Below are 25000 nucleotides of genomic sequence, written 5' to 3'. Positions count from 1 at the left end.
AATCTCTGTTCATCCTATCCAGTCAGGGTGAGCTGACAGAATTCAGAATAAAGCAAAAAAGATAAATGGCAGGACTAACTTTGAGGGAAGGTGCAAGGTCCTCGTCTCCATAGCAACACCCCGACAGCGACAGCAACCACAGGTACCAAAAAGAGGAGAAGAGAGAGAGCTGGGAGAAGAATGGATGGCTCAGGTGTACTGTTACGCTCTGGAAGAACAGACAGACAGACAGACAGACAGACAGATAGAGAAGGAGACTTTGATGGCAAATGTAGTGTGTGTCAGTAGGTGAGATAGTGTGTAGTTCTCACCAGTAGGCTGCAGCAGAGAGACAGCAGTCTGGGTGGTTAAATCATGAGGCTGCTCACTTGAACAGCAAGGTGGCTCTGTAACAGACACAAAGAGGACAAAACAGAGCCTTGACGCCATCCATTTCCATTTAAAAAGAGCACAGAGGACACATGGTGTAGAAATCTCAAAATCTGCACAGTGCACTTTCACACCTAAACAATAAGACAAGAACAATAACAAAATGATGTGATATACAATGGCAAATCCTAACAATCCGTTACGCTTCAGAGGAATTCTGAGAGGGAGGAAGGGAGAGAGGGAGGGAAGGAGGAAGAGAATGAATGGTTGGCATTACGTAATGTTCCTGTGCTAAGTGAATTCAAATTCCCAGCACCATGAGGAAATGGGCCCGAGCTGGATTTACATGCAGTGAGTTGACATGCAAAGAAAGAGAGGTTTCATGAACTGTATTGTATTGTGTTGTGTTAGGTTTCTGTAACAACCAGAAATCTAGCAGGTGCGAGGTGGAAAAAGGTCAAAGGCTTTTAGGAAGATGGCACTTTTCATCACACAATTCTCTAATCTGATTGGCCAGAAGGTGCTGATCGAATTATCTAGAACAGCAAGTTGTTCTGGCGGCAAGGTTTTTATTAATGCACTCTTCCTAATGTGGTATTGTTTCTATGGTAACAACTTGCACAGGGACTTGTACGGTAGACAGCGCACATAATCGAATAGACAAATATGTGTAACCATTCCGATAAGGAGTTTCCTGCCAGAAGTAATGCTGAATCAGAGTCTTCAGGATGGACAGCTTTGTGGGTTGTCTGTAATGTTACAGCTGTCATAGCTAGTTGAGGAACAACAGTTTAGAGTGTTATAACCCAAATGATACATGTTTTGTGAACATGATATGACCTGTCATTAATTAAGTCAGCAAAAAATGTAATTGTAGAAGTTCTTTTTTTTGTAAGATGGCTGAATGTACACTAATTCAGGTCCTGTACTTAAGTGGAAGTTCAAGATACTTTATTTGAGCATTTCCATTTTATGCAACTTTATACTTCTACTGCACTAAATCATGCCCAGCGATGGGTTGGCACTCCTGCCTTGATGCCCGATGACGCCTGAGATAGGCACAGGCTCCCCCGTGACCCGAGGTAGTTCGGATAAGCGGTAGAAAATGAATGAATGAATGAATGCACTAAATCTCAAAGGCAAATCTAGTACTTTTTACTCCACTACATTTGTCTGACCGCATTATTTACTAGTTCAGGACAGGTTTCAGGCAATTTTATTAGGGTGGCATGGTACAAAAAATAGGTGGGCAATCACTGGTGGTAGTATTGTTTTATAGGCTTAAAATCGATAGCCATAAGTGCTGAATGTAAGGTAGACTCGGCCCAAACTATGTTGCTATCTGGGATACGTCGCACATCAGGTTGAACCGACAGTCGAACAGACAGTAACATGAGTGCTGCGGTGGGCTTTGTGTGAGGCTGCAGCAACAGATCATTGTCCAATGTTGGCTGCTCCCCCAATCAGAAGTTAGAAATGATGGTAAATAGAATTTTTTTTATTAAATTATTTTCTGTTATTTTTCCATTGGCTAAAATAAATAAATAAATAAATACCTAAAAACAGCCGACCCAGATAGTTACTCATCAGGTTACAGTTTCTCATATTCTTTTCTGTCCAGAGATGACTGCATATTTCTAAATGTGTTGTTTTTGAATGTTTGTAATAACCTGAAGGATTACTTGTTCCTGTATGGCTTGAGAAAATTGTCCTACTTCTTAATCTGAATACACTATTTAAAATCCCCCACTGGATTAGCTGAAAAATATAATGGCACAAAGCAAAAAACAGGGCTGTTTTTAAGCTTCAAGCTCATGAGAAGCTGACGTTCTAGAGATACCTGGTTCTCTTAGGACAGCGACTCTACAAAATATGTTGATCTTATAGAATATGATGCTTGTTTATAATGGTTTTTTTTCATGCCAGATTCCACAGGGGTGCTTTTAATGGCTCATGTGAGAGGAGCCACTCAGAGCTTTAAGTTAAATTTGTATTTTCTTCACCGAGATTACTAAGGACAAGTTTCTGATATTAAACCCATTTCTACTCTCTGAGATGCCCTAAGTGCTTGTACATAAGCATCTAAAATACTCTGTATGGTTATACTAGGTTATGAGTGTCCTGACTCATTTTATATCAAATAATAATGAACATTTTTATACTAATTTATACAGTATAAAATATTTATGTAATAGCAAAATGTCCTATAAGTCCAAGAAAAATGGAACCCCAGCATACTAGTGAAATGGGTTGAATAACCGACAGTATATAAAGTACTGAAAATGAATTTAAACATCTTCAGCAGTCTAATGCAACATAGACATCAATGCAGCAGTAATATTAGTCTATAAACATCAACTAATAATACATCTCTGACAGGGATAAACAGTATATATCCCCCATTCCAGGGGATGTAGTAGCCTAGTGGTTTAGGTGTTGGTCCTACAACCTGAAGGTTGTGAGCTCAAATACCAGGTCCAATTGCTCAGTTTTATAAAATGAAACAAAACGTAAGTCGAATGCCGTAAATGTAAATCATCTCAATACTTCTACCACTGGATGATAACAGCATCTTGTTGTAAACTATTTTCCTATAAACGCACACCCCATTATGATGTCTGTCACTGAGACTGATTCAAGCAGGTATGATGGAGAGAGAGAAAAATAAACTTCCTCTATAGGCTTATAATGTACGTGACTGCGGATTAATCTTTCAGTCATGTTTGCTTTTATATCCATCCGTTCCCCACCCGAGCCCAGGCTAAACCCCGCCCCTGCTATGAGCAGCAGGTATACAGAAAGATGTGACCAGTGTAACAATTCGGAAGCCTTACGACGATCCACAGCTCGGCTCTTTAACAAAAGGTGTTTTGGGTTATGGAATCTGCTTTAGATCTTAGGAGTGTGATTATAGGCTTGAATAAAATGTTAATAATCATAGTTTGGCTGTAATTAATGTGACAGTCTGCTGACTAAGTGAATGTAAGGACTTTGGAATTTGACCTTTTTAGTGACCCGTGTGGAATTCCACTCCCTGATCGGCAAAAGAATAATGATGTGACTCTCTCTCTCTCTCTCTCTCTCTCTTTCTTTCTTTCTCTCTCTCTCTCACACACACACACATACACTCACACATACACACACTAAAATATATATCTCATTATATACTTACTTTCATTTTCACTCCAACATCTTTACCAGCAGTAATAAAATGTTTCTAGTTCATATTCCCCTGGTGACTGTTTCCGTGTTTCGGTATTCCCCAGACCGGCATGCTCTCTGATTCCTGCTTTTGACCTCAGCTTGCCTATTTGTGGATATGATTATGGATGTGCCTGTGGTGACCGTGTCTGGCAAAGTTTTGACCCTTGCTTAGGATTCTAAACAGGATTACTGGCAAAGCCTAAATAAAGAGATTTTGCATGTTGGGCTCTGGTTTTCTTTTCTTTTCCTGTGCGAATTCAGAACATGGATTTCTACTCCCACTTTAATTTTGAGCAACCTATTTGCACATAAAAGAGCAATAAAATTAGAAGTGTAGAGTTTTATACTAGCAATGCTTATTTAAACCTTCTAATGATTCATATGAGGATTTTTGAGATGTGTCTTGAGATGCGTGCTGTTACCTGTACGAGGCATCGTGGCGGTGTAAAGATATCTGATAGTTTGACCGTTGTTTAGTTGAAGAGTACAGGTGTAGTCGCCAGCCGTGTCTGGCGTTATTGGGAGGTCTATTGTAATGATTGTCTGACCCATAACTGCACTTGAAGGCAGCTGACGTTCAGGTCTCTGGACGTGCGACCATTTTACTGAGGCTACCAGAGAACGCTCGCTATACATACAGATCAGGTCCATCGAGGAAGAGTAGGATCTTATCTTGCTATAACCTGGACAGAGAAAGAGAGAGAAAGAGATAAAGAGAGAGACCTGTTTTTTGAATGTATAAAGGAAAAAAAAATGACTAAAAAGCAAGGTTAAGTTGATGCGTATTCATAAGCTAGGTGGATAGCAGACCGACCGGAGCTGACCATGACTGATGCACTGTGTCTTCTTCCACTCAAATCAGAATCAATCCTGGCCTAATTGAGCCCACCAGTTTTCACAGTAATGGCAGAGCCGCCAGCGCCGTCAGCGGCGACTGGCAGCAGGTGTAATTACACATAATGAGATCTTTAATGAGGCCTACTAAAAGCCATTATATTAGCATGTGAGAAAGAGAGAGGGGGTCCTTGAAAGGCAAAGACATGATGGTGAATGAAAAGCAGGAGAGGAACAAGAAAGAGAATGAGATAGTGAGAGAGAGAGAGAGAGAGAGAAGGGCAGATGAACCACCTGAAAACGAATGAACAGAGAATAATAGGCTGGTCGCCAGTAATTGATTTTAGAGAACCTGTATGAATAGCATGTGTGTATGTCGTCTAAACAGTAAGCCAGTGGAGTGCTACACATACTGTATGACTATACGGCTGACATACTTATTATTGGTTCTTTTCTATTATTTGGGATCAACTTATATTCACTTGAATACATGTATTGTGTATATTTTAATGTACAGTGCAGGTATTTACCATATAATACAGTCAGTGCTGTAACCTGAGCAAAAACCTGGTCATCCCTAAAGACCTCGCACTGATATCGGCCTGCGTCTTTCATCTCTGGTCTCAGGAGGAAAGAGAAGTTCCCAGAAAGCACAGAGGGGCGGTTGAGCAAACTGAGGCGGAGATTAGACTGCTTCTTGGAGTCTCTCCAGCGGTCGAACTGAAAAATCAGCTCTGGAGATGATGATGGTGAATCTGGACGCCACCAGTAAAGCAGGACATAGTCACCATTGATGTTGGGGCAGGGGAGTGTGACAGCTGACCGAGACAGAGCCGCCAGACTGTATAGAGGTCCTGCTGATGATAAAGGCAGAGAGAAAAAACTTACAGGACTTTCAGCTTTAATGTCAGAGCCATTCATAGTAGAGTTTTAGAGCAGATTTCTCAATCATAGAACATTAACATCTGAACATTGGAGAACACGACTTAGGTGCCCTTGAGCAAGGCACCAAACCCCCAACTGCTCCCCGGGCGCCACAGCATAAATGGCTGCCCACTGCTCCGGGTGTGTGTTCACTGCTGTGTGTGTGTGCACTTTGGATGGGTTAAATGCAGAGAACAAATTCTGAGTATGGGTCACCATACTTAGCCGTATGTCACGTCACTTCATTAGAGTTGAATTAGATCACCTCAGCCTAAATCATTTCCAGTTCATGTCATTTTAACCTGTGTCTGGAAAAATCCACTGGAAACCACTGGGTTTAATCGAAACACACACACACACACACACACACACACACACATATATATATATATATATATATATATATATATATATATATATATATATATATATATATATATATATAATTTTTTTTCTATTAATTTTTTTTGAACCAAGACATATAAAAATATTTTTATTTTAAACAGTAAAATACAGTCAGTCTGCCTAAAGATTTCAATAAGTTTGCTTTTTCAATAAGTTTGATTTTTCTCAATTTCACAGTTTGGTCATTGTTGGACATATGGTGTGGCAAAATGAACATCATTTTAATCGGTTCAGTTTGTAATTAGATACCAGTTATCAGAGAGTCTGTGAAACTCCTGACCTTGAATGACCTTGAAAAGAGCAATTTCATGAATAGCAGCTGTGCTACAAAATAAGGTTGATAGATATGCAAAAGATAAAGCTACATTAGTCAGATTTCACTACTGCTTTTTGTATATCAGGTGCTTTTTTCCGACTGCCCACAAATATTGCAGCAAATCATTCAGAAAGTTGTTCTGTAACTGTGGAAGGTGTGTTTGAACTTTCCAGCATGTTGAGGGAGATTAAATAATTAAATTCGGAAATCTGGTGAGTTAAAATCCTGGTTTGTGAGATGTTTTTATTACATATCAGTTATTACACTGCTCCTGCTTACTGTATGCTTATCAACTATGCTTATGCTTATGCTTTGTCTGTTCATTATCTTCTGTTTTGACAAGGAAACTGCATCAAATCTCAAAGGCTATAGAGCAAATTCTGCAGCTAAACCCTACCGACTTTCTGTACTCCAACAGGGCTGAAAACATACTGGGTGGGGATACCATAAATGTAAAAGCAGGCTTAAACAGAATCAAAACAGTAGCGAAAGTGAATCAGTTAGCGAGGTGGGAAGGAGAGCGAATTAATAGTCATGAGGCGACAATATCATTCGATTTGATTCACGGAGCTGCTAGTCATTTTTCCAGGCATTGTTATATAGACAGCCGTGAGAGAATGGTGCATTGTGAGTGTGAGAGCAGAGAGAACAGACAGACAGGAAGGGAAGAAGAATGAGGATATTATTGTTCGATGTAAAGTTTCCTTAGGAACACATAACTCAGATTGAACATGTACTCATTGTGCTCTCCTGCCTGTGGCTCTGTGTGTGTGTGTGTGTGTGTGTGTGTGTGTGTGTGTGTGTGTGTTTATGTCAATTTTGCTGACTTATCCCTAAATAAATACAAAATAAGTATGAAATAACACCTTCTGTCCCTGAAATAGTGCACAGGAGCTGGGAGTTTACTCAAGCATGTAGTATGATGTTTGCTTGATGATGTAAAATGTTTGGATTAACAGAAGTGGTTTCAGGCAGAACCAGATGGTGTGAGAGGGATGAGATGGCAGTGCGTTGAAGACCGGGAGCTGATCAGTGTCGAGCATGGCTAATACAATGCAGGCAGAAAGTCTTACCATATGTAATATTTGGGAACCATGCCACTTTCTTCCCTGTGAGAGGAAAGAAAAAGAGAGGGAGGTTACTGAGTTTTAATATCCTGTGCTTTTTTATTGCCTTTAGTGTAGCTATAGTCCTTAATGAATGTTATTACCATGTACATGTGTACATTTACAGTTCTACAATTTGCCACAATGCTTTAAATATATATATATATATATTAGCATGTCCTAAACATGAATATACAAACAGAACATTTAACCATGTTGAAATCTGCAGCAACTCTTCTGGAGTAATGTGTTAGACGGTGCTCTCTACCTGGGAATATATTTAGGAAGAATGGTGTTCATTCCTCAAGTACAGCGTGACCCAACACCTAACCGATACACTTTGTATCGGCTTTTCCTTTAATCTGATATTTCTCCACGTGTCTTAGATTTCTCTAACAAACCTAGCCTTGAAATAATCACATTATAACTGATACATTATAGTATGTTATCTATAACATAGGTTTAATCTGTCTGCTCTAGTAATCTGCTGATTAGCTGTGTTCCCCTCGTACATACTCATACTGAACATCTCTTATGTACTCTATTATGTGTTAAGTAACATGTCATACACATACATTAATAAGCCCAACTCTGTTCCTGGTATCATTTCTGTTCTACACATACACACATGAATACACCTCAGCAGACTCTTGAAGTCAAGAGACAAAACAAAATCAGCCTGTGAAGTTACTAAGAAAACCACAAAGATTCCCATCTTAAAGTTAGAGCTTTAGATGGCTGTGACACTGGAGACTCCTTCCGGAATTTCTAAACAAACCTCTGACAGAAAATGAACTTGCATTATCTTGTAAACAGTACTGTAGTTACCTGAGGAACTCGGTGAGATGCCTGATGACACACTGGATTTTATCAATTATCATAACCAGTCATTCAACTGGGAAATTCCCATCAGGGAACGCCTCTGTGTGATTTCTCAGCAAACGATTCTTATTCATCTTTTTAAAGATTAGAGTCTCTATGTTCAGTGTGTGTTTTTCTTTAGATATGTATTTGCTTTCAGTTTAGTTTTACACTAATGTGACACAATAATTTCCTCCAATTTTGTATCTATCTATCTATCTATCTATCTATCTATCTATCTATCTATCTATCTATCTATCTATCTATCTATCTATCTATCTATCTATCTATCTATCTGTCTGTCTGTCTGTCTGTCCATCTAGTTGTTTAGCCGTCTGTCTATCTGTCCGTCGGTATAAATGACTAGCTGTCTATCTATCTATCTATCTATCTATCTATCTATCTATCTATCTATCTATCTATCTATCTATCTATCTATCTATCTATCTGTCTGTCTGTCTGTCTGTCGGTCTGTCTGGCCATCTAGTTGTTTAGCCGTCTGTCTGTCTATCTGTCCGTCGGTATAAATGACTAGCTGTCTATCTATCTATCTATCTATCTATCTATCTATCTATCTGTCTATCTATCTGTCTATCTATCTGTCTATCTATCTATCTATCTATCTATCTATCTATCTATCTATCTATCTATCTATCTATCTATCTATCTGTCTGTCTGTCTGTCTGTCTGTCTGTCTATCTATCTATTTTTTGTCTGTCCATCTAATTGTTTATCTGTCTGTCTGTTTATCTGTCTGTCTGTCTGTCTGTCTGTCTGTTTATCTGTCTGTCCGTCCGTCAGTATATATGACTAGCTGTCTATCTATCTATCTATCTATCTATCTATCTATCTATCTATCTATCTATCTATCTATCTATCTATCTATCTATCAGCCTGACTTACACTGAACTGTTTGCTTTAGTGGTAAATGATTTAATTCTGCTGATTACGTTTATTCACGATGGGAATGTTTGTTCATTTACGAGCCGTGTTCTTTGAGGAAACTTTTTCCCCGTCATTGTTGACAGTAAACAGGTCAGGCTGGTTTCTGTCAACAATGACGGAAGAAAACGTTTGTGAGATGGAGACATTAGGCTCCTACTGACTTCAAGCTAAATCTTTTTTTTCCACAGAGTAAATGGTGAAATCCCAGAGTCGTTTCTGGTCTTATTGAATATTCTCCATCATGGTATAATAAACATCCCCACCTTTTATCAGAATGTTCTTTTGTGTACTTTTCCGAACAACCAGTGCCGTGGCAGCAGTGCAAGATATCATGTAGATACAAGTCACGAACGTCACATAACATTCATATCAAACAACAGAAAAAATTTGATTCTCCACCCAGAATGGTTTGAAAAAAACAAACAAGGAAAAAAATCCAGCAGTTCTTCAGGTGGAAATATATTGTTGATAAGAGAGATCAGAGGAAAATGTTCAGACTGGTTTGAACAAAAAAGAAAGAAAAGTCCAGAGATACTCCAAATAAAATCTGTAATAAGCATAAAAGCATCCCATAACACATAGCCTTGAGCTTGATAAGCTATAATTGCAGGAGATTACATGAAGTTCCAGTTTTCTCAGCCAAGAACAGGAATCTGAGGCTACAGTCAACACTGGATTACTAAACAGAATGAAACATGGAAAAAAGATGAGGTATGATTTTGTGTGTGAAAATCCCAGCAACTTCTGAAATAACAACCGTGTCATGCTCAAAGTCACTGGGATAATATTCTACGGTTTGATGTGAATCTTACCTGAAGCTCTTGGCTTGTATCTGCACGACTGTATGCATTATGCTGCTGACACATGATTGGTTGTACTTGTAATCGCATTTATTAGGTACCGGTGTTCCTAATAAAGTGACCAAATGTTGTATAGCTACATGTATATAGTATATAAACGTCGCATGGCTATACGAATTCAAGAGCGCATACCGTATAAGATTTAAACTGAGTCATGTGTTCAGATGAATGAGATTTCTCACCATATAGTTTCACCCTGAGTGTGTAGCTGTAGACGGGTTTCCTGCTTTGGCCGTCCACAGTGATGTTGCATGTGTAGATGCCGTTGTCACTGGGGGTGACACGGGGCAGTTTGGTGAGCAGGGTGCCTGCTAAGGACACATCAGTGAGTAATGGTGAGCCGGTGCGTGAGAGCCACGTCCCACCCGCTACGGCATAGGAGGGAGATACTTCAGCTTTTAACCTCGCAGTGCTGTCGATGGGGATGACAGAAGCCGGCGCTAAGGTCACTGTACACACATGCACACACACACACGCACACACACACACAAAGTCTGTGATTTTTCAGTCTAAAAATGTTTACAGTTTCAGTATATTGTAGTCATCAGTACCATAGACTCCACAGTATATCATAAAACACATCATGCCACTACTGTTTCCTGTTTTCTTCTTTTTTTTTTAAATAAAAGATGGAATAAAATGTGAATATTATGCTCACATAACATCTGTTAAATGTTTTTTTTTTTAAGTCTTGTGATGCCATATTTTGGATTCAAAGACAAAACAGGGATTCTGAGACAAAGAGTTAATTGTCTGTAATAAGGAACTCCTGTCAATCATAAATCTAAATCATATTTAATTAAGTAAATAACACGCTGTGTTGTGCATTATACTGACTGCTGTTTTGCCTGACGCAGATGCGATCTTCCCCGATTTAATGTGACGTGACAAAACAGATCTCAGTAATGGACTCAAAATAAACAAAGCCTTGAGACACGGTCAAAGAAAAATGGAGTGCTGTGTGCATAACAGAGATAAAGACAAAGAGGACTACTCAACGTTTAATAACAGCAAGAAGAATAATTCTCTCTTTAAACTTCTTGTCCTCCTTCTCCAGCAAGCAAGAGTAGAGCCCTCCACTTTCCTCTGTGGCAGTAAATCGCAAGAAAATTTGATCAGATATCTCCAGAATTCTGCCTGCATTTTGTAGTCTCTTATTCCCTCCTTCTCGGATAACTGAAAACAGGCTGGTCCAATTTGTCCCCTTGTCTCCCATCATCATCCATGTAACCAGCCTGGGGGTTACAACGGGTTCCTCAGAGCAGCACAGGGTGACGGCTGAGCCTGTTTCAACCATGATCACATCACTCCAAGCATTAACTAAAGAAAAAAAGAGAATATTAAGGAATCATAATGGAGGCTTGGTGACTTTTCCTTGTATAAAAATCCTAAAGGGTTCCAATAAGAGGCCAGAGTGTGTCCAGAGACACTCTCTGAGAAATAGCTCATTGAAAGAACTTGATTGAAACGATTTAATCGAGTAACATTAGCACAATTAGTTTTCCTACATCCAACACGATTTAATTCCCTATTTTAAAAACTGAATAAAAGTCATGGCAGACACACCAACGTTGAGTCTCGAACTAAAGACGTTAGTATTTTATACCTCTACACTATTGCTGCACGTGTGTGATTAACATCTAAAGTTAATACTATAGTTATATCTTCTAACATCCTCGTGCACTTTCACAATGTAATCGGTTTACGTTAATACTACGTAATATAGATTTTTTTTTTATTTTAACTGACCACATATTGCTTTTTTTCAGTTTAGGGTTCTAATAAGAATTTCAGGATATTTCAAAACAGCAATATCTGGTAAGACCTCATTTACAAGAGTTTTTTTATTTTTATTATTTTTATTTATTTATTTATTTATTTATTAAAGAGAGCCATTTTGGGTGATGATGATCAGAAAACTTATGAAAGATCCAGCAAAACCTACATATGTAATTATTTATGCTATGCTCGAAGTATGTTTAGTGTGTTATTGTGTACAAGGCACATGTTAAAGTACAGAGTATTTTCCAATAACTTTCAAATAAGGACGTTACTTCGGAGATTTCCGATAAGACACCAAACATCAAATGACGTCATTTTTTTTTGACAATCTCTCTCTCTTTCTCTCTTTTACAAAAAACAAAAAAAAAAAACTGTTTCACTTCCATTTAAATGATTGCCAGATGTTTTACATTTCCTTTGAAATCATCTGAAATAATGGAGGCTCGGTCGGTTTTGCAAGACCATTTGTGCTGCAGTTATTACGTAACTGTAGGAACTGTAAGTTCATGCAGCAGTTGGTCTGGGAAGACTGTAATGAAAAATTGATGGCATGTGGATCCCTCAAGCAACATTCTTTCTTTCCTTTTTTTTTTCTAAAATGACTTTAATATCTTACTGGCTGCTGCCCTGACAGCCCGTTTCTACATCCACATCAGGACCGAAACCCTTCTACAACACAGTGGGTATGTTTATGTGCCCATTTTGTTTGTCAGTATGAATGAATTTCAGATTCTGATTTCAGTACTTTAATTCATATGAACCCTAATTATTGCAATCAAACTTTTGTTTGTTCACGTGCGTTACATACGATCCGAACAAATCGTTCACACTAGTTTTTTTTAATCCGAATTGAAAAATATTGTCAAATTCAAGCATTTACACACCTAATATTTCACTATTTACCAGATTATTTCAGCTTCACTTCACCCATTCAAACCCGTTCATTCCGAAATTTCCTTCAGATGTTTGTATGAAGGCTTTTTAATCTATCTGAGCTATGGATTCGATTAGCAACGGATTATTTGGCTGCATGTAAATGTACTGAATGTGACTCTTAAGCGTACTCTACAATATAAGCAAAGTTCCCTGATTACGTGCCATGGTTGTAAAATAAATCACATTTCACTCTTAACAAAAGGAACAGCTAATGTACAGTATAACAATATCAATAAAGAGTTCAGCCGCTGCCTAAAACAGTCAGATAGTTTAACATGCTCAACTTCCATATATGGCTTCCTGTGGGTTTTATCCGATGACGCAGTAGAGGACGGTTGGAGTTTCACAGAAAAGTTTCTTGGAATTTGTTTTTCTTGAGAATAAAAATACATGTTGGTCCTTGAAACCGCTAATCGTTAATCGCTCTTAGGTTTTTTTTTGTTTTGTTTTTGTGCCTGGATTGCTGGCTCACTTCCCCGCTGTCACCAAATGGTGCTGTGAAAACACCACTACAATTCACCATGAATCAACCAGAATAAACTGTAGATACAAAATACAATTACAGTTACCGCATTAGCTAATGCGGCTGTAAGAGAAGCCGTATTTCACGAGAAATTGTGTTATAATTATTGTTAATTACAAATTGCGCTTAAGAATTATTTTGAAAGATTGTCTCTTTATTCAGTTCAGATTGTGTTTTAACTCAAGTACATTTCTACATTCATTTTACTCCTTACTGACCTTTAAAGTTACTACAAACCTCAAATGTCAAGAAAATTCTATTTTATTCCTTTTTTTTCTAAATAGGATGATTTGTTCTTTGCTGGTACTCATTCATACTGGATGACGTGTTGGATTAGACTCCCACATGAAGCATGAACCATGAAACATCAGCTTTTAAAATGAAAATTAAGTTTACTTGATTAAATTACGTTTACATGAGTGACATTAGATAGCATACGTTTGGGGTATTCGTTTATTATATTGACTAGTTTAAGCTTTGTTTTTGGTGCTAATGCGCCTTCATATTTTTTTTTTGTGTTCAAAGTCTCGAATCCAATTCTTACTTTAAATGTATATAAAAATATATATATTTTCCTTATGACTGATGTTTACTTTTACTTTTAAATGCATGCGTATGCTTGATTAATGTAGATTCAACTCAGTAGATTTTTGCACTTGTTCAGCGGTTACAATTATTCACATGTAGCTACATTTTTAAATACCAGATGTTAAAAGTGTGTAGGTGCGACACACACACGCACACACACGCATGCACACACACACACACACACACACACACGCACACACTCCTACCCCTTAATGTATGCAATCAATCTGAAAGCAGCTCTGGTGATAGAACACAGGAAACATGTGATCTTCAGGAATCAGAACCGCAAACTTGTACAGTAGGTATGAGACAAACATTCTAACCACAAGGAAACTACTTACTAAATACTAAAAGTAAGGAAGTCAGGAAGGAAGGACGTACATTTATTTGTTGAACACGTTTAATTTATAATTAGCTTACACTGACCAAAGTGCTGTACGAAACACACACTAACATTACATTATCCGACTATGAATATACAAGAACAATGATGTAAAAAGAGAAAATTAGTTAAGCATTGAACAATAAATCCAGGTTAAGAGGTTGGGAAAGCCAGCATATAAAGGTATGTTTTTAGCCTAGATGTAAAAACTGAAACAGACGGAGCATTCTTGATGTCTGGAGTGAGCTGAATCTACAGGTGAGAAGCAGCGACCTCAAACACTCTATAACCTTTCAGTTTAAGGTCAGATCTAGGGACGTGTAGGTGCACTTGTTGAGAAGATCTAAGGTACCTAAGTGCTGAGTATGAATGAATTTAAGAAGGTGTCTGTCCCATTAGTGCTTTAAAAACAATTAAAAGTATCTTGAACTGTATTCTAAAGTGAACTGGGAGCCATTGTAATGGCAAAGGGGTGATATGATTGTGTTTATTTTCTACAAGTCAACAGCCTTGTGTTTGTGTTCTGAAGAAGCTCTGTTGAGTATTGGGGAAGACCGATATATAAGGAATTACAGTAATCTTAACGAGAAATAATAGGCGTGAATAACCTTTTCAGAGTCGGTTTTAGTCCGGAAATAATTCTTAACTGGTAGTAACTGTTCTTGACAACTAATTTAATTTAATAAGAGTTCAGAATCGAAGAGAACAACAGGTGTCCTTGGGTGAAAAGGTTTTTCACCCAAGGACATCATGCAAAAGGACTTGATTAATCTTCCAATGAAATTATGTAAGTGTCCATAATTATGTAAGTGTCCATAATAGCCTGTGTTATAGTGTACAGTGTTTACAGTATATGTAAAACTACATACTCAATGTGACCTTAGGTGTAGACATTTTCTTAGCACGTACACAAGATACGCACTCTATCCCATGTTCCTCAATTGTTCTCGTGATGGCTACAGGTTCTAGATTCCTACTGCTGATGAGGAAACATGGTTGTAGGCTTCTACATAGATCCTTTAACAGTTCGTGGAGAAAGATGAACCAAAGAACTGCGTATTTGCCAATTGTCGAGTTGTGGATTTAACCTGTGTTTTTTTTTTCCAAAATGTGCAACTATGTTATATGGTTAATAAAAAAAAACAGCATTACTTGACAGAATTACTTACCTCGTTGTGCTGAAGCTGGAAAGATAAAACATTCACAAATGCAAACAAGAGAAAAAAGAAGAGAATAAGAACTCATACTGCTGCATTCAGTGATGTGCTCTTTAAGATAATAAAGAGAGCCATGTACGGTGGTTACTGGACATTGAGTAGGAAGTGTTTGACAATTCAATGTGTGTGTGTGTGTGTGTGTGTGTGTGTGTGTGTGTTGCTAAATTTGAAACTGCCAAGGCAGTGCAAACTCTGACAGAATACAGGATAAGTCTGACAGCTGGAAAACATGGATGTGAAAATTGCATACTCAAACATGAACACTCGCACAGGAAAACACAGCAGTGCTGTTAGGAATCGATAGACAGAACTGCACGCTCTTTTGTCCAGGCGATGCAACACACACACAGTGGCATAAAAAAACAAGCTTAACGCAAAGGCTCTTTGCTAGATCATTATAAAACAGATGTACCATTATTAGGACTATTCCTAGACAGAACTTTGGGATGGTGTCTAGAAATAGGTGTAATAATCTGATATTTGTTTTAGAATAATCTCAGAATCGGAAGCATTAGGCACATTTGCCAATATGCAAGATATTTGCTCTTGCTAGGATTTTATTCATGGTGCAGGAACTGAAGTGCGCATCGGCTGTTATTAACTCTCGCTCCTTTTCTGTCTGCTTCTGCTGAACTTCAGTAACATGCTGCCCACACTAAGAATACAAATAAGGGTAAAAACTGTGCACTAGGCAACTACCGTGTGTGTGTGTGTGTGTGTGTGTGTGTGTGTGTATACTGTTACAGTGATATGCAAGCATGAAGGAGAACTTAAGGGTCTGAATATATATTTCAAGTCTCTTGTTCCTGGACAAAAATGCCTACATCCCTATAAAGGTCTTTAATTAAAACTGACAAAGTTATCACACTGTGAAGCACTCGTACCTTCTAATTAACTCTTAGTCTGGGAGAAGAAAATGAAAGAGAACATGCTAGGAAATAGAGGATGAAGGCGAAGAGCGAAATGTGAAAGACAGATAGGAGGAAAAATGAATTAAAGAACAATTTCAGAGCCAACTAAGTAGGACAACAGTAGCTAATGAGAGCCATGGCAGAGTACATATCCTGATCCCTGTGTGAACAGCGAGGGAGAGCCAGGGATTAGTTATGATCGGGAGAAGACGAGCCAGGCGTAGAGAGAAGAAATTATTTAAATGAAGTTTCATGGTTGTTACAGTAATCACTCTCATACACACACACACACACACACACACACACACAAACACACACTCAGAGGGTGATGCTTTTAAATTTCCTCTGCATCATCAACTGTACAAATTGCCATAAATAAATAAGTTTCTCTCATTTCACAGATGTTTATTAACCTAAAGAGAACATTAACTAACTAACACAAGACATTCGAAGAAATCTGTAATGTTTAGATATTAAAACTAGTTTGTTATCTCCTCCTTGCATTCTTCCTTTTGCTGTGAGCTCACCACTATCCAGAAGAGAAAAAAAAAGACCCTAAGCAGGAACAATGACTCGCCTTTCAACTCAAAGCCTCTACATAGAATGCACGTCACCGCTGCTTAGAATGCACAGGGCTTCAACGCTCTTACCAATTATTTGCTCAATCGTTTGCTCATGGGTGTTATACAAGGAGATACACGCTGCTAATGGATATGCACTTGAGGTGGCGAGAAGCAGGCGAGAAGGATGACTCGCTTAGGGTGATGTGTCTGCAGCAGGTGGGGGGGCTGTGTTGCTTCTACGCACACAATAGGTCGAATACAGTACACAAAGATTAATTGTACTCAGGAAACCAAGACCGATTATTTCGAGTTTGACACCTACACACTGAGCAATTTCAATGACCTGCTTAATATAGCCTCTACTACCTCTATATTTAGAGTAAGGGCACTGAAGCATTATAAAAACCTTTCCAGCTATTTCAAATTAGCACATACCCTCGGTGTTGATTGAATACTGTAATCCTCACAGTTTTCTCTGTTTCCAGTTCACACATCAGTATCATTTTACCCAAACCTTAGGATTAGTATAAGAACAAAGCTTTTGAAGGACGTCAGTTCAGTTTTCAGATATTCAAAGTGCTGTGTTCAGGCTGCTCCTTCTAGTGCTAAGGGTTTAGTGAATTCCAGTTTGTAAAATTCTCTCATTCCATGCTTGATTACATTTTTCCTCTTATTCCTGGGTTTGCCAGATGCTCAAGTTGTATTTTTCCCCCCAAGTGTATTTCAATATTGAATTTGACTAGTTGAACACCTGGGACAATATCTCTAATTTGTAAACACTGAAGAAAATCTGTGTGAATGGAAATGCTTGACTGTTTCATCAATTTGTTGTTTTCAACACTATGAATTCATTACAATTCACTGTTCAGTGTTAAAACCTTAAACCCTTTGTTTCTTTTTTCTTTTGAAATTCAAAAAATTAGTTCCTTAAAAAAAATTAGACCACTGTTTATGTTCTTCTTTTACGACATAAGATATTAAAGATAAAAGTTTCCCGAATGCTAGAAATAAAAACTAGTTTTTATTACTCAGAACATATGAAGGTAGAGTAAATACTTTGCACAACTTTGCACCTGTGATGACATTTGTGGGAAACCTAGACTATTTTCTTGAGACATTTTTCTTTTTTTTAGATATGCTTCATGCTAAGGCTGTGACGGGTTTATAGCCCAAAGGCTATAGCTTATGGTCTATAAGCTTGCTTACATGAAATACCCTACTAGTCCTTATACAGATCTCAAAAACCACCGAAACATACTATTAATGCTGTATCATTGCTTGTCACTTAAAGGGAACATCCACGGTACCATCTACGGTAGCTTATCTGTGTGTATTGAATCTTTAATGGTTTTCTACAGTCCACAGGTAACATACTCATGCTAGTCCTTATACAGATCTCAAAAACCACCACAACATACTATTAATACCGTATCTTTGCTTGACACTTAAAGGGAACATCTACGGTACCATCTACGGTAGCTTATCTGTCCATATTGAATCTTTAATGGTTTTCTACAGTCCACAGGTAACATACACATGCTAGTCCTTATACAGATCTCAAAAACCACCACAACATACTATTAATACTGTATCTTTGATTGACACTTAAAGGGAACATCTACGGTACCATCTACGGTAGCTTATCTGTCCATATTGAATCTTTAATGGTTTTCTACAGTCCACAGGTAACATACACATGCTAGTCCTTATACAGATCTCAAAAACCACCACAACATACTATTAATACTGTATCTTTGCTTGACACTTAAAGGGAACATCTACGGTACCATCTACGGTAGCTTATCTGTCCATATTGAATCTTTAATGGTTTTCTACAGTCCACAGGTAACATACACATGCTAGTCCTTATACAGATCTCAAAAACCACCACAACATACTATTAATACTGTATCTTTGATTGACACTTAAAGGGGACATCTACGGTACCATCTACGGTAGCTTATCTGTCCATATTGAATCTTTAATGGTTTTCTACAGTCTACAGGTAACATACACATTCTAGTCCTTACACAGATCTCATAAACAAGCAAAGATACAGTATTAATAGTATGTTAGGGTGGTTTTTGAGACCTGTATAAGGACTAGCATGTGTATGTTACCTGTGGAGTGTAGAAAACCTTTAAAGATTCAATCTGAAAGAAAACCACAGTCCAATTATGTACTTGTTCGAGCCACCAGGTGTGTTCTAATGGCGTCTACATCACAGAAACCTGTGTATTTCCGGTTCACACCTATACAGCGTATCTTAGTGTTATATCACCATGATAAAGGTTTCGCTTTTGCTGTGCGTCACGTGAATCCGCTTTCAAGAAGTTCCTGAATATTCACCGTGGGTGTTGGGTTTTTTTGGGTTTATTTGGTGGTGTGTGTGTGACGTCAGTCGTCACCACGTGACAGCAGGCTCCAGTAGCGGGGAGCGTTTGCGGAGTATCGGTCAGAGCTCGCGCACACGGCCGTGGAGCAGGCGGACGCACGCTGCACATCACCGCTTATTAAATAAACAGGAGCGACTGAGAAAGAGACTCTTACTCAAACCCGTCTGGACGCTTTTACATAAAAAAAAAACACAAGAAAGAAAAGAAGCGAAGTCAGTAAGTTTGTTGCTCTGACCAGTGGGTGTATTTATATATATATATATATATATATAAAAAAAAGTCAATCAGAAGGCATATTTTTTTAATAGAGTAGGAATTAAAGTTGCTGCTTTCTCGCTGACAACCAGAGACACTGAGCGCGCTGTTGGACAACATGATGCTGGACTCTGGTGTGTGCTCTGCGGTGGGACTCCTCATCACCATCCTCCTTACAGTCCAAGGTGAGATTAGAGCCTTTTATATCAGCATGATATGAGCCATCTGTGCGTGTGGAGACCGTTTACGGGTCTGAACGTTCACACACACGCACTTGGGTCGGTTTAACCGGTGACACTCGGTGCCAAACGTTTCCCTTTATATTAACGCTCGTTCCTGGCTTTCTTTACGCGACTAGGCATATCAGGGATATTATAAAAGACAATTTACCTCGATGTGTGATAAATAAGGAGGTTGTTATTGTTTTACGTGGTTCGTTGTAGCTTTTATTTTACTTTCGGTGAGCTGTTCGGTTTCGACGCGAACGCGCCGTGTTCTAATGTAAGGTGTGGCCTTTAAAAGTATTTCCTCCCTTTAAGGTGTTTTCAGGTGTAGAAAAGGCTTTAAACCGGTTTATGTTCAATAAGACTGCTGCCTGAGCAAATAGTCGACTATTTATTTAATCGGATTCTATTCATAATCTGTAATTTACTGCTGTAAAGTCGTATATTGTTTCTAATGTCGCCTTTTTGTAAATATAAACAAACCAAAGTATTAATCAACCTTTTAAACGTTCCGTCCTTTATTGCCTTTCTTTAATCCATCACGCAAAGGATTTGTGTCTTTTCCGCATTTTTGCTGTTATTCTTGGTCTGTATTGATTTGGGAGAAACCTTTGGGTTGCCATGTAGGAGCGCAACAGGGTGCTGGGAACAATAGTTTTATTGTTATTACATTTTTCCTCATATGTATACGTCAGGATTTCCTAGGTAAAAAAAAAAAACATATCTAATCAAATATCACTTCCTCATGTTTTACAATTTACTCAGCAACTTGTTACTTAAGAGAAAGGCATTTCCTGTTTTGAAATCTAGCTTTGCATAGTTAATTATTTACGCCAGCAGGTGCTTTAACGCACCTGATCCAGGCTGCGTCTGAAATGATTCCGTAGTGGATATGTAGTGCACTAAGTATGGCGCAGGTGCCCATTGTTGCTTATTACAGTAGGTGTAGGGCACTTTTTAGGAAAGGAAGGAGCAATTTGGGACTTAACCTGTAGCTGTGGCACGTAATGGTTACATAGCCGGAGGCATATCAATGTAACACGGTAACAGTGTTTCAACGTCACTGGAATAAAGCGTGCTGTCGAGAGATTTAATAATACATCAATGTAACAAATGGCTAAAGTTTTGCCTTGTGAATGCAGGCGGTGGACAACTGCAAAATGCTTCTCCTTTCTTTCAGTTATTCATGGCGTGGGACACTTTCCTGCCAGAGAACATTTCACAGCACATCAAGTGCAGTTCAGGGTGAAAGAGGTTTGCAGGGAGGATTGGAATAATGAAACAATGGATATTTTATTTATGAAGGAAGTGATGGAAGATGGAAGTACTAAGTGGGGGGAAAAAAACAGGTCCTGTTGTTTTTATGCTCTACTCTTCTAAATATATTTACCTGTGTCCTGGGAGCATTTGCACCTTTTTTGTTTTTACAGGTGTTTTGTGTGTTTAAAAAAAAAAAGTGAGGTTCAGGGGACAGACTTATAGATTACTTTAATATCTGATATCCATCGGAAGAGGAACTAGTGTGCGAGAGGATACGAGTCAGTGAAAAAACTAGTTCCTTTCTCAATGAGCTGCATTTAACTTAATATATGCAATTTCACACGATTGGAATGCGACAGGTTGCAAAAGAGGACCTGCTATGCAAGCCAAGCTGGCTCTGATTTACAGTCAGTTCTTTCCATACGCACGATTTTCGAATGCTCGCATCAGTCCACCGAAATGTGTTTCCGGGTCCATTGGACCGTGCTCAGCCTGTTCCCGGCCGCTGCTCTACAAAACTGCATGGTTGTGACTCTTCCATCAAGATAAGAAGAATTAAAATCTTTGTGTGATTAAAAGTGTTTCTAACTCATGCTCACTTTGAACACAAGCCATGTTTCATTAAGAGATCAGATCTCCTAGGCTTGAGTCTCATATCAGCAGTTGCAGAAAGCAAAGTCAAAAAGCTTGAACCAGTTACTATGGAGATGTTGAGGGGATTTTTAAACAATGGTGAAGCAAAGGTTGGGGGGTGGAGGGCTGTAGTAATGTCATCAAGTGCTCTGTGTGTGTGTGAGAGCGAGAGAGAGAGAGAGAGAGAGAGAGACTGAGGGAAAGAGGGGGTAGGGGAGAGATTTTGGCAGTTTGCAGGGCAAGGGGAAGCAGACTAACCTTTATTTAGTAGAAAGAGAATCAAACACACAACCTCTAGAAACTAGTTGCACACTTGGACAGAATGCACACAGGTGGGAGTGTGTTAGATGGTCCTACTGTTAATTATTGCCACCCAAGACGTACACACACGTTCACTGCTTAAAATACTCATTTCTAACTTTGGGAGTCCGGCTCTTTCCTTCCCTCGCTCCACCCTTTATTCTTGTGTGCAGTTTGCTTTTGTTTGAGGGAGATGTTTTGTCATTGGTCTATTCAAAATCTTCAGCCCAGCCCCCCACAGTAGTAGCCTCTACCTGACCCCCCCCCCCCAACCACCACCACCACCACCCAAAAGCAGACCCACGCACCGCATACCTATGAGCCAGACCTCAAGGCCAGCATTTTATTAGAGTCTGAGTCAGACAATGAGGGAGGGAAGAAGAGCACTGGGGTAAAAAGAACAGGTTTATTGAAAATAAATACAGGAATGTAGGGTTGAAAAAAGAGTTGGGGTGTGTGCGCGTGTGTGACGGCGCGAGAGAGCGTGTGGGCACAAAGACTGGAGCTTTAATCTTTGTAGCACTGTGCTTCAGTAGATTTCATCAATGGCTGGCCTTGTAACTATCAAACCTGCAATAATACACACTTTAGCTTTTTTTTATGTGGCTTTTTCAGAGAAATCAAAAGTTTACCATCTAATATCTGATTGGAATTTCACCCAGACCATATGGCTTCAGTTCTAGACCTATCCCTGATCTAGCCCGTCAAGAACCTGGCTCTAAAACGAGGCACTTTTCAGAAGCAGGTAGTCGATGCGTGATCCAAAAAAATCGCTGAAAGTCGCCGGGAATGTCAAAATACTCATTTGCGTATTTGCTGAATTGTGCTTATTTGAAGAAGGAAGATTACAATCGTAAGATGTTGACGGAAGATTTTAGTCGAAAGAAGACTTTCAGGAGTCCTTTCTGAAGAGCAGAACAACGTTTTATCTGTATGCAAACTAACAGGCATAGTTACTTTTGAAGACATTGAAACAGAAATCTAAATAACTATACATCATGGTGATTAGTCATGGCTTTCTCTCAAGTGCACAGAGAAAATAAAGTTTTGGTGGCAATTAGGTGGGATATGGAAATATGGATAGTGGCTGTGTGGGTGGGACAAGCAGTGATGATCAGTGATTGGTTTTAGGGGACAATGGGGTTTAGTGATTGGGCAGTAGGAACGCTGATAATCAGGTTTTTAGGATCTTTGTCGATCACTGATTGGTTGACTGGACCACTGGTGATCAGTGCTGCTTTGGTAATGATTGGTTGTTGGGAAACAGTGGTGATCAGTGATTTGTTGTTAGGAAAGATGGTGATTAGCGATTGGTTGTTGGGAAATTTGTTGATCATTAATTTGTTTATTGAAAACACTGGTAATTGGTATTTGGTTTTTTGGGAGCTTGGTTGATCAGTGCCCAGTTGGTTGGTTGCTGGGAGCTTTGGCGATCAGGGATCGGTTGGTTTTCAGGAACATCGGCTTGTTCAAATGCAACTAGGCCTTTACACGCTGGTGGTTATTGGCGTGAACCCGCTCTCAGCTTATTTATTTATAATCTGTGATGTGAGCTGGAGAGTTTTGACAAGCCAAAGTGTCATTACATTTGTTGCTAGGTGCTTAAAAAGTTAGCAACAATGAGCGTAGTCCAGAAGGTCGAGCATCTTGCTTGTCATTCTTCTCCATCATCATTATGTGCAGCAGTCATCATGCTCTTTTTTTTTCCCCCACTGCTTTTCCCTGCACTCCTTGTCGGGCAGATGTCAGCTTTCGGGACGCTTTTATAGCTTCAGAGATTCACAGTGTCGACATGGCCATTTAAATCCCCCTCATAATTTAATCATTTTTCTTGTGAAGCTGGGCAGCCAGGCAGAGCGTGTCAGAGAGGGGTGAAGCAAGGACTCCAGATGCAGTGGATGTCTGCTACCGCTGGTGCTTTCACTTTCAAATTGAAAAATGTGGTGACTCATTAAAACATTTGGGTGGAAAGAACCCATAAACACACAGAATGTCACCTAATTGGGTCACTGGGTTGGTTTTTTAGAAATAACACCCTTCATATGGAATGTTCACACACACCCCACAAAGTTTATATTTCAGTTTATTTTACAGTCTGCTGTGCATGACCTTAAAAAGTAGAGCCGTGTTCAGGAAGTTGTTTAGATCAGTTCTGATTAAAACTCTTATTTCAGGCCATGTTTATTGAAAAGAGCAATTCAGTCCTTATATTGAATTGTATGTGTATTTGTATAATGGGACTGGAGACATTTTGTCTTTTAGAAGCTTTGAATGAATTCACTTTAAAGCCACGCCACAAACGAACTTCATAAATCCTCTCACGTACCATGAAATTTCCTCTCCGTTATATGCCTGAAAGACTACAGTGCAAAGGTCTTAGACTATATCAACTGTCGGAACGGTCGCACATCTGTGGTTGCCAGGTCAAGCAATATCGCTCCTGTTATTCACGACGAGTCTCTCAACCCTTTAACAGACAACTGGTTTTAATAAAGTGAGGACGTGGAAAACGCACAGAAAAACCAGCGGAGAATCGATGCTCTCAGGTTGACTGCCTTGAAAAGGCTGGAGGTGTGTGTGTGTGTGTGTCTCTCTCTCTCTCTCTCTCTCTCCTGGGCTTGGCGAGTTTTATTTGCGAGCACCTAATGGATTCCACATTGCGGTTTCGTCATTACGAGGCATTCGATGTCGAACATCAATTACTTCCATCACACCTCGTTCTGGACACACACACACGTCCGATTCCTGGCCTCACGACTATGTAATGGCTGAAGAATGTATTCAGAGAGAGTTCTGCATGTCGATGTTACATTGCTCATGTTGCCATGTTGGAGAAATGGAGGCTCTGATGTCCTGGAACGGCGCACATACCTCCCGCCTGACCTTTTAATGACCATACGGAATGAGGAAGACGATTCCTGTGGTAACCTTGACTTCCCTCTCTTACTCCCTTGCCTGTGAGGTGAATATAGAGCTGTACAGTGTTGCACTTCCTGAAGACTCCCCCTCCTCTTCTTCCTCCTCCTCCTTCTCACTGTCCTTAATGTGTCCATCCAGTGTCTGCGAGTCAGCCTGAGCTTATTGATCCGGTATCGATCAGCAAAGCCAGCGATGCCCTTGCAAGTAAACATGGCTTACTTGAGCCCTGTCAAACTAGCAGCTGTCCAGAGTTAAATGGCTTGTCTTCTTGACATTTCCCTCTCTTT

At 39.2% G+C, this 25000-nt stretch overlaps 2 protein-coding genes across 6 annotated transcripts in view; one reads left to right on the top strand and one right to left on the bottom strand.

Annotated features, from left to right (window-relative positions):
* Nucleotides 1-15363, bottom strand: part of g6fl (g6f-like) — a 17189-nt gene extending 1826 nt beyond the window's left edge. The window contains exons 1-8 of one of the 2 annotated variants that reach the window (XM_060870695.1): nt 15205-15363; nt 10824-11144; nt 10007-10273; nt 7126-7161; nt 4938-5264; nt 3996-4256; nt 312-386; nt 80-208 (exon numbers count right to left, since the gene is read on the bottom strand). In XM_060870695.1, the coding sequence (XP_060726678.1) occupies nt 80-208; nt 312-386; nt 3996-4256; nt 4938-5264; nt 7126-7161; nt 10007-10273; nt 10824-11144; nt 15205-15280 (1492 nt within the window). In that variant the 5' untranslated portion in view covers nt 15281-15363. The remainder of the gene's footprint in view (nt 1-79; nt 209-311; nt 387-3995; nt 4257-4937; nt 5265-7125; nt 7162-10006; nt 10274-10823; nt 11145-15204) is intronic. The other variant, XM_060870696.1, reaches the window with a different exon arrangement.
* A 3760-nt stretch (nt 15364-19123) lies between these two features.
* The window catches only part of si:ch73-22o12.1 (nectin-2), a 76035-nt gene continuing 70158 nt past the window's right edge, over nt 19124-25000 (top strand). The window contains exons 1-2 of one of the 4 annotated variants that reach the window (XM_060870694.1): nt 19124-19338; nt 19470-19562. In XM_060870694.1, coding sequence (XP_060726677.1) covers nt 19496-19562 — 67 coding nt within the window. In that variant the 5' untranslated portion in view covers nt 19124-19338; nt 19470-19495. Of the gene's footprint in view, nt 19339-19435; nt 19563-25000 lie in introns of all 4 variants that reach the window. The other 3 variants (XM_060870691.1, XM_060870693.1, XM_060870690.1) reach the window with 3 other exon arrangements.

Source organism: Tachysurus vachellii, chromosome 5 (genome assembly GCF_030014155.1).
Source record: "Tachysurus vachellii isolate PV-2020 chromosome 5, HZAU_Pvac_v1, whole genome shotgun sequence".
NCBI classification, from domain to species: Eukaryota; Metazoa; Chordata; class Actinopteri; order Siluriformes; family Bagridae; genus Tachysurus; species Tachysurus vachellii.
Note: the sequence above shows the minus strand (reverse complement) of the source record. Positions and strands in the feature narration are given on the sequence as shown.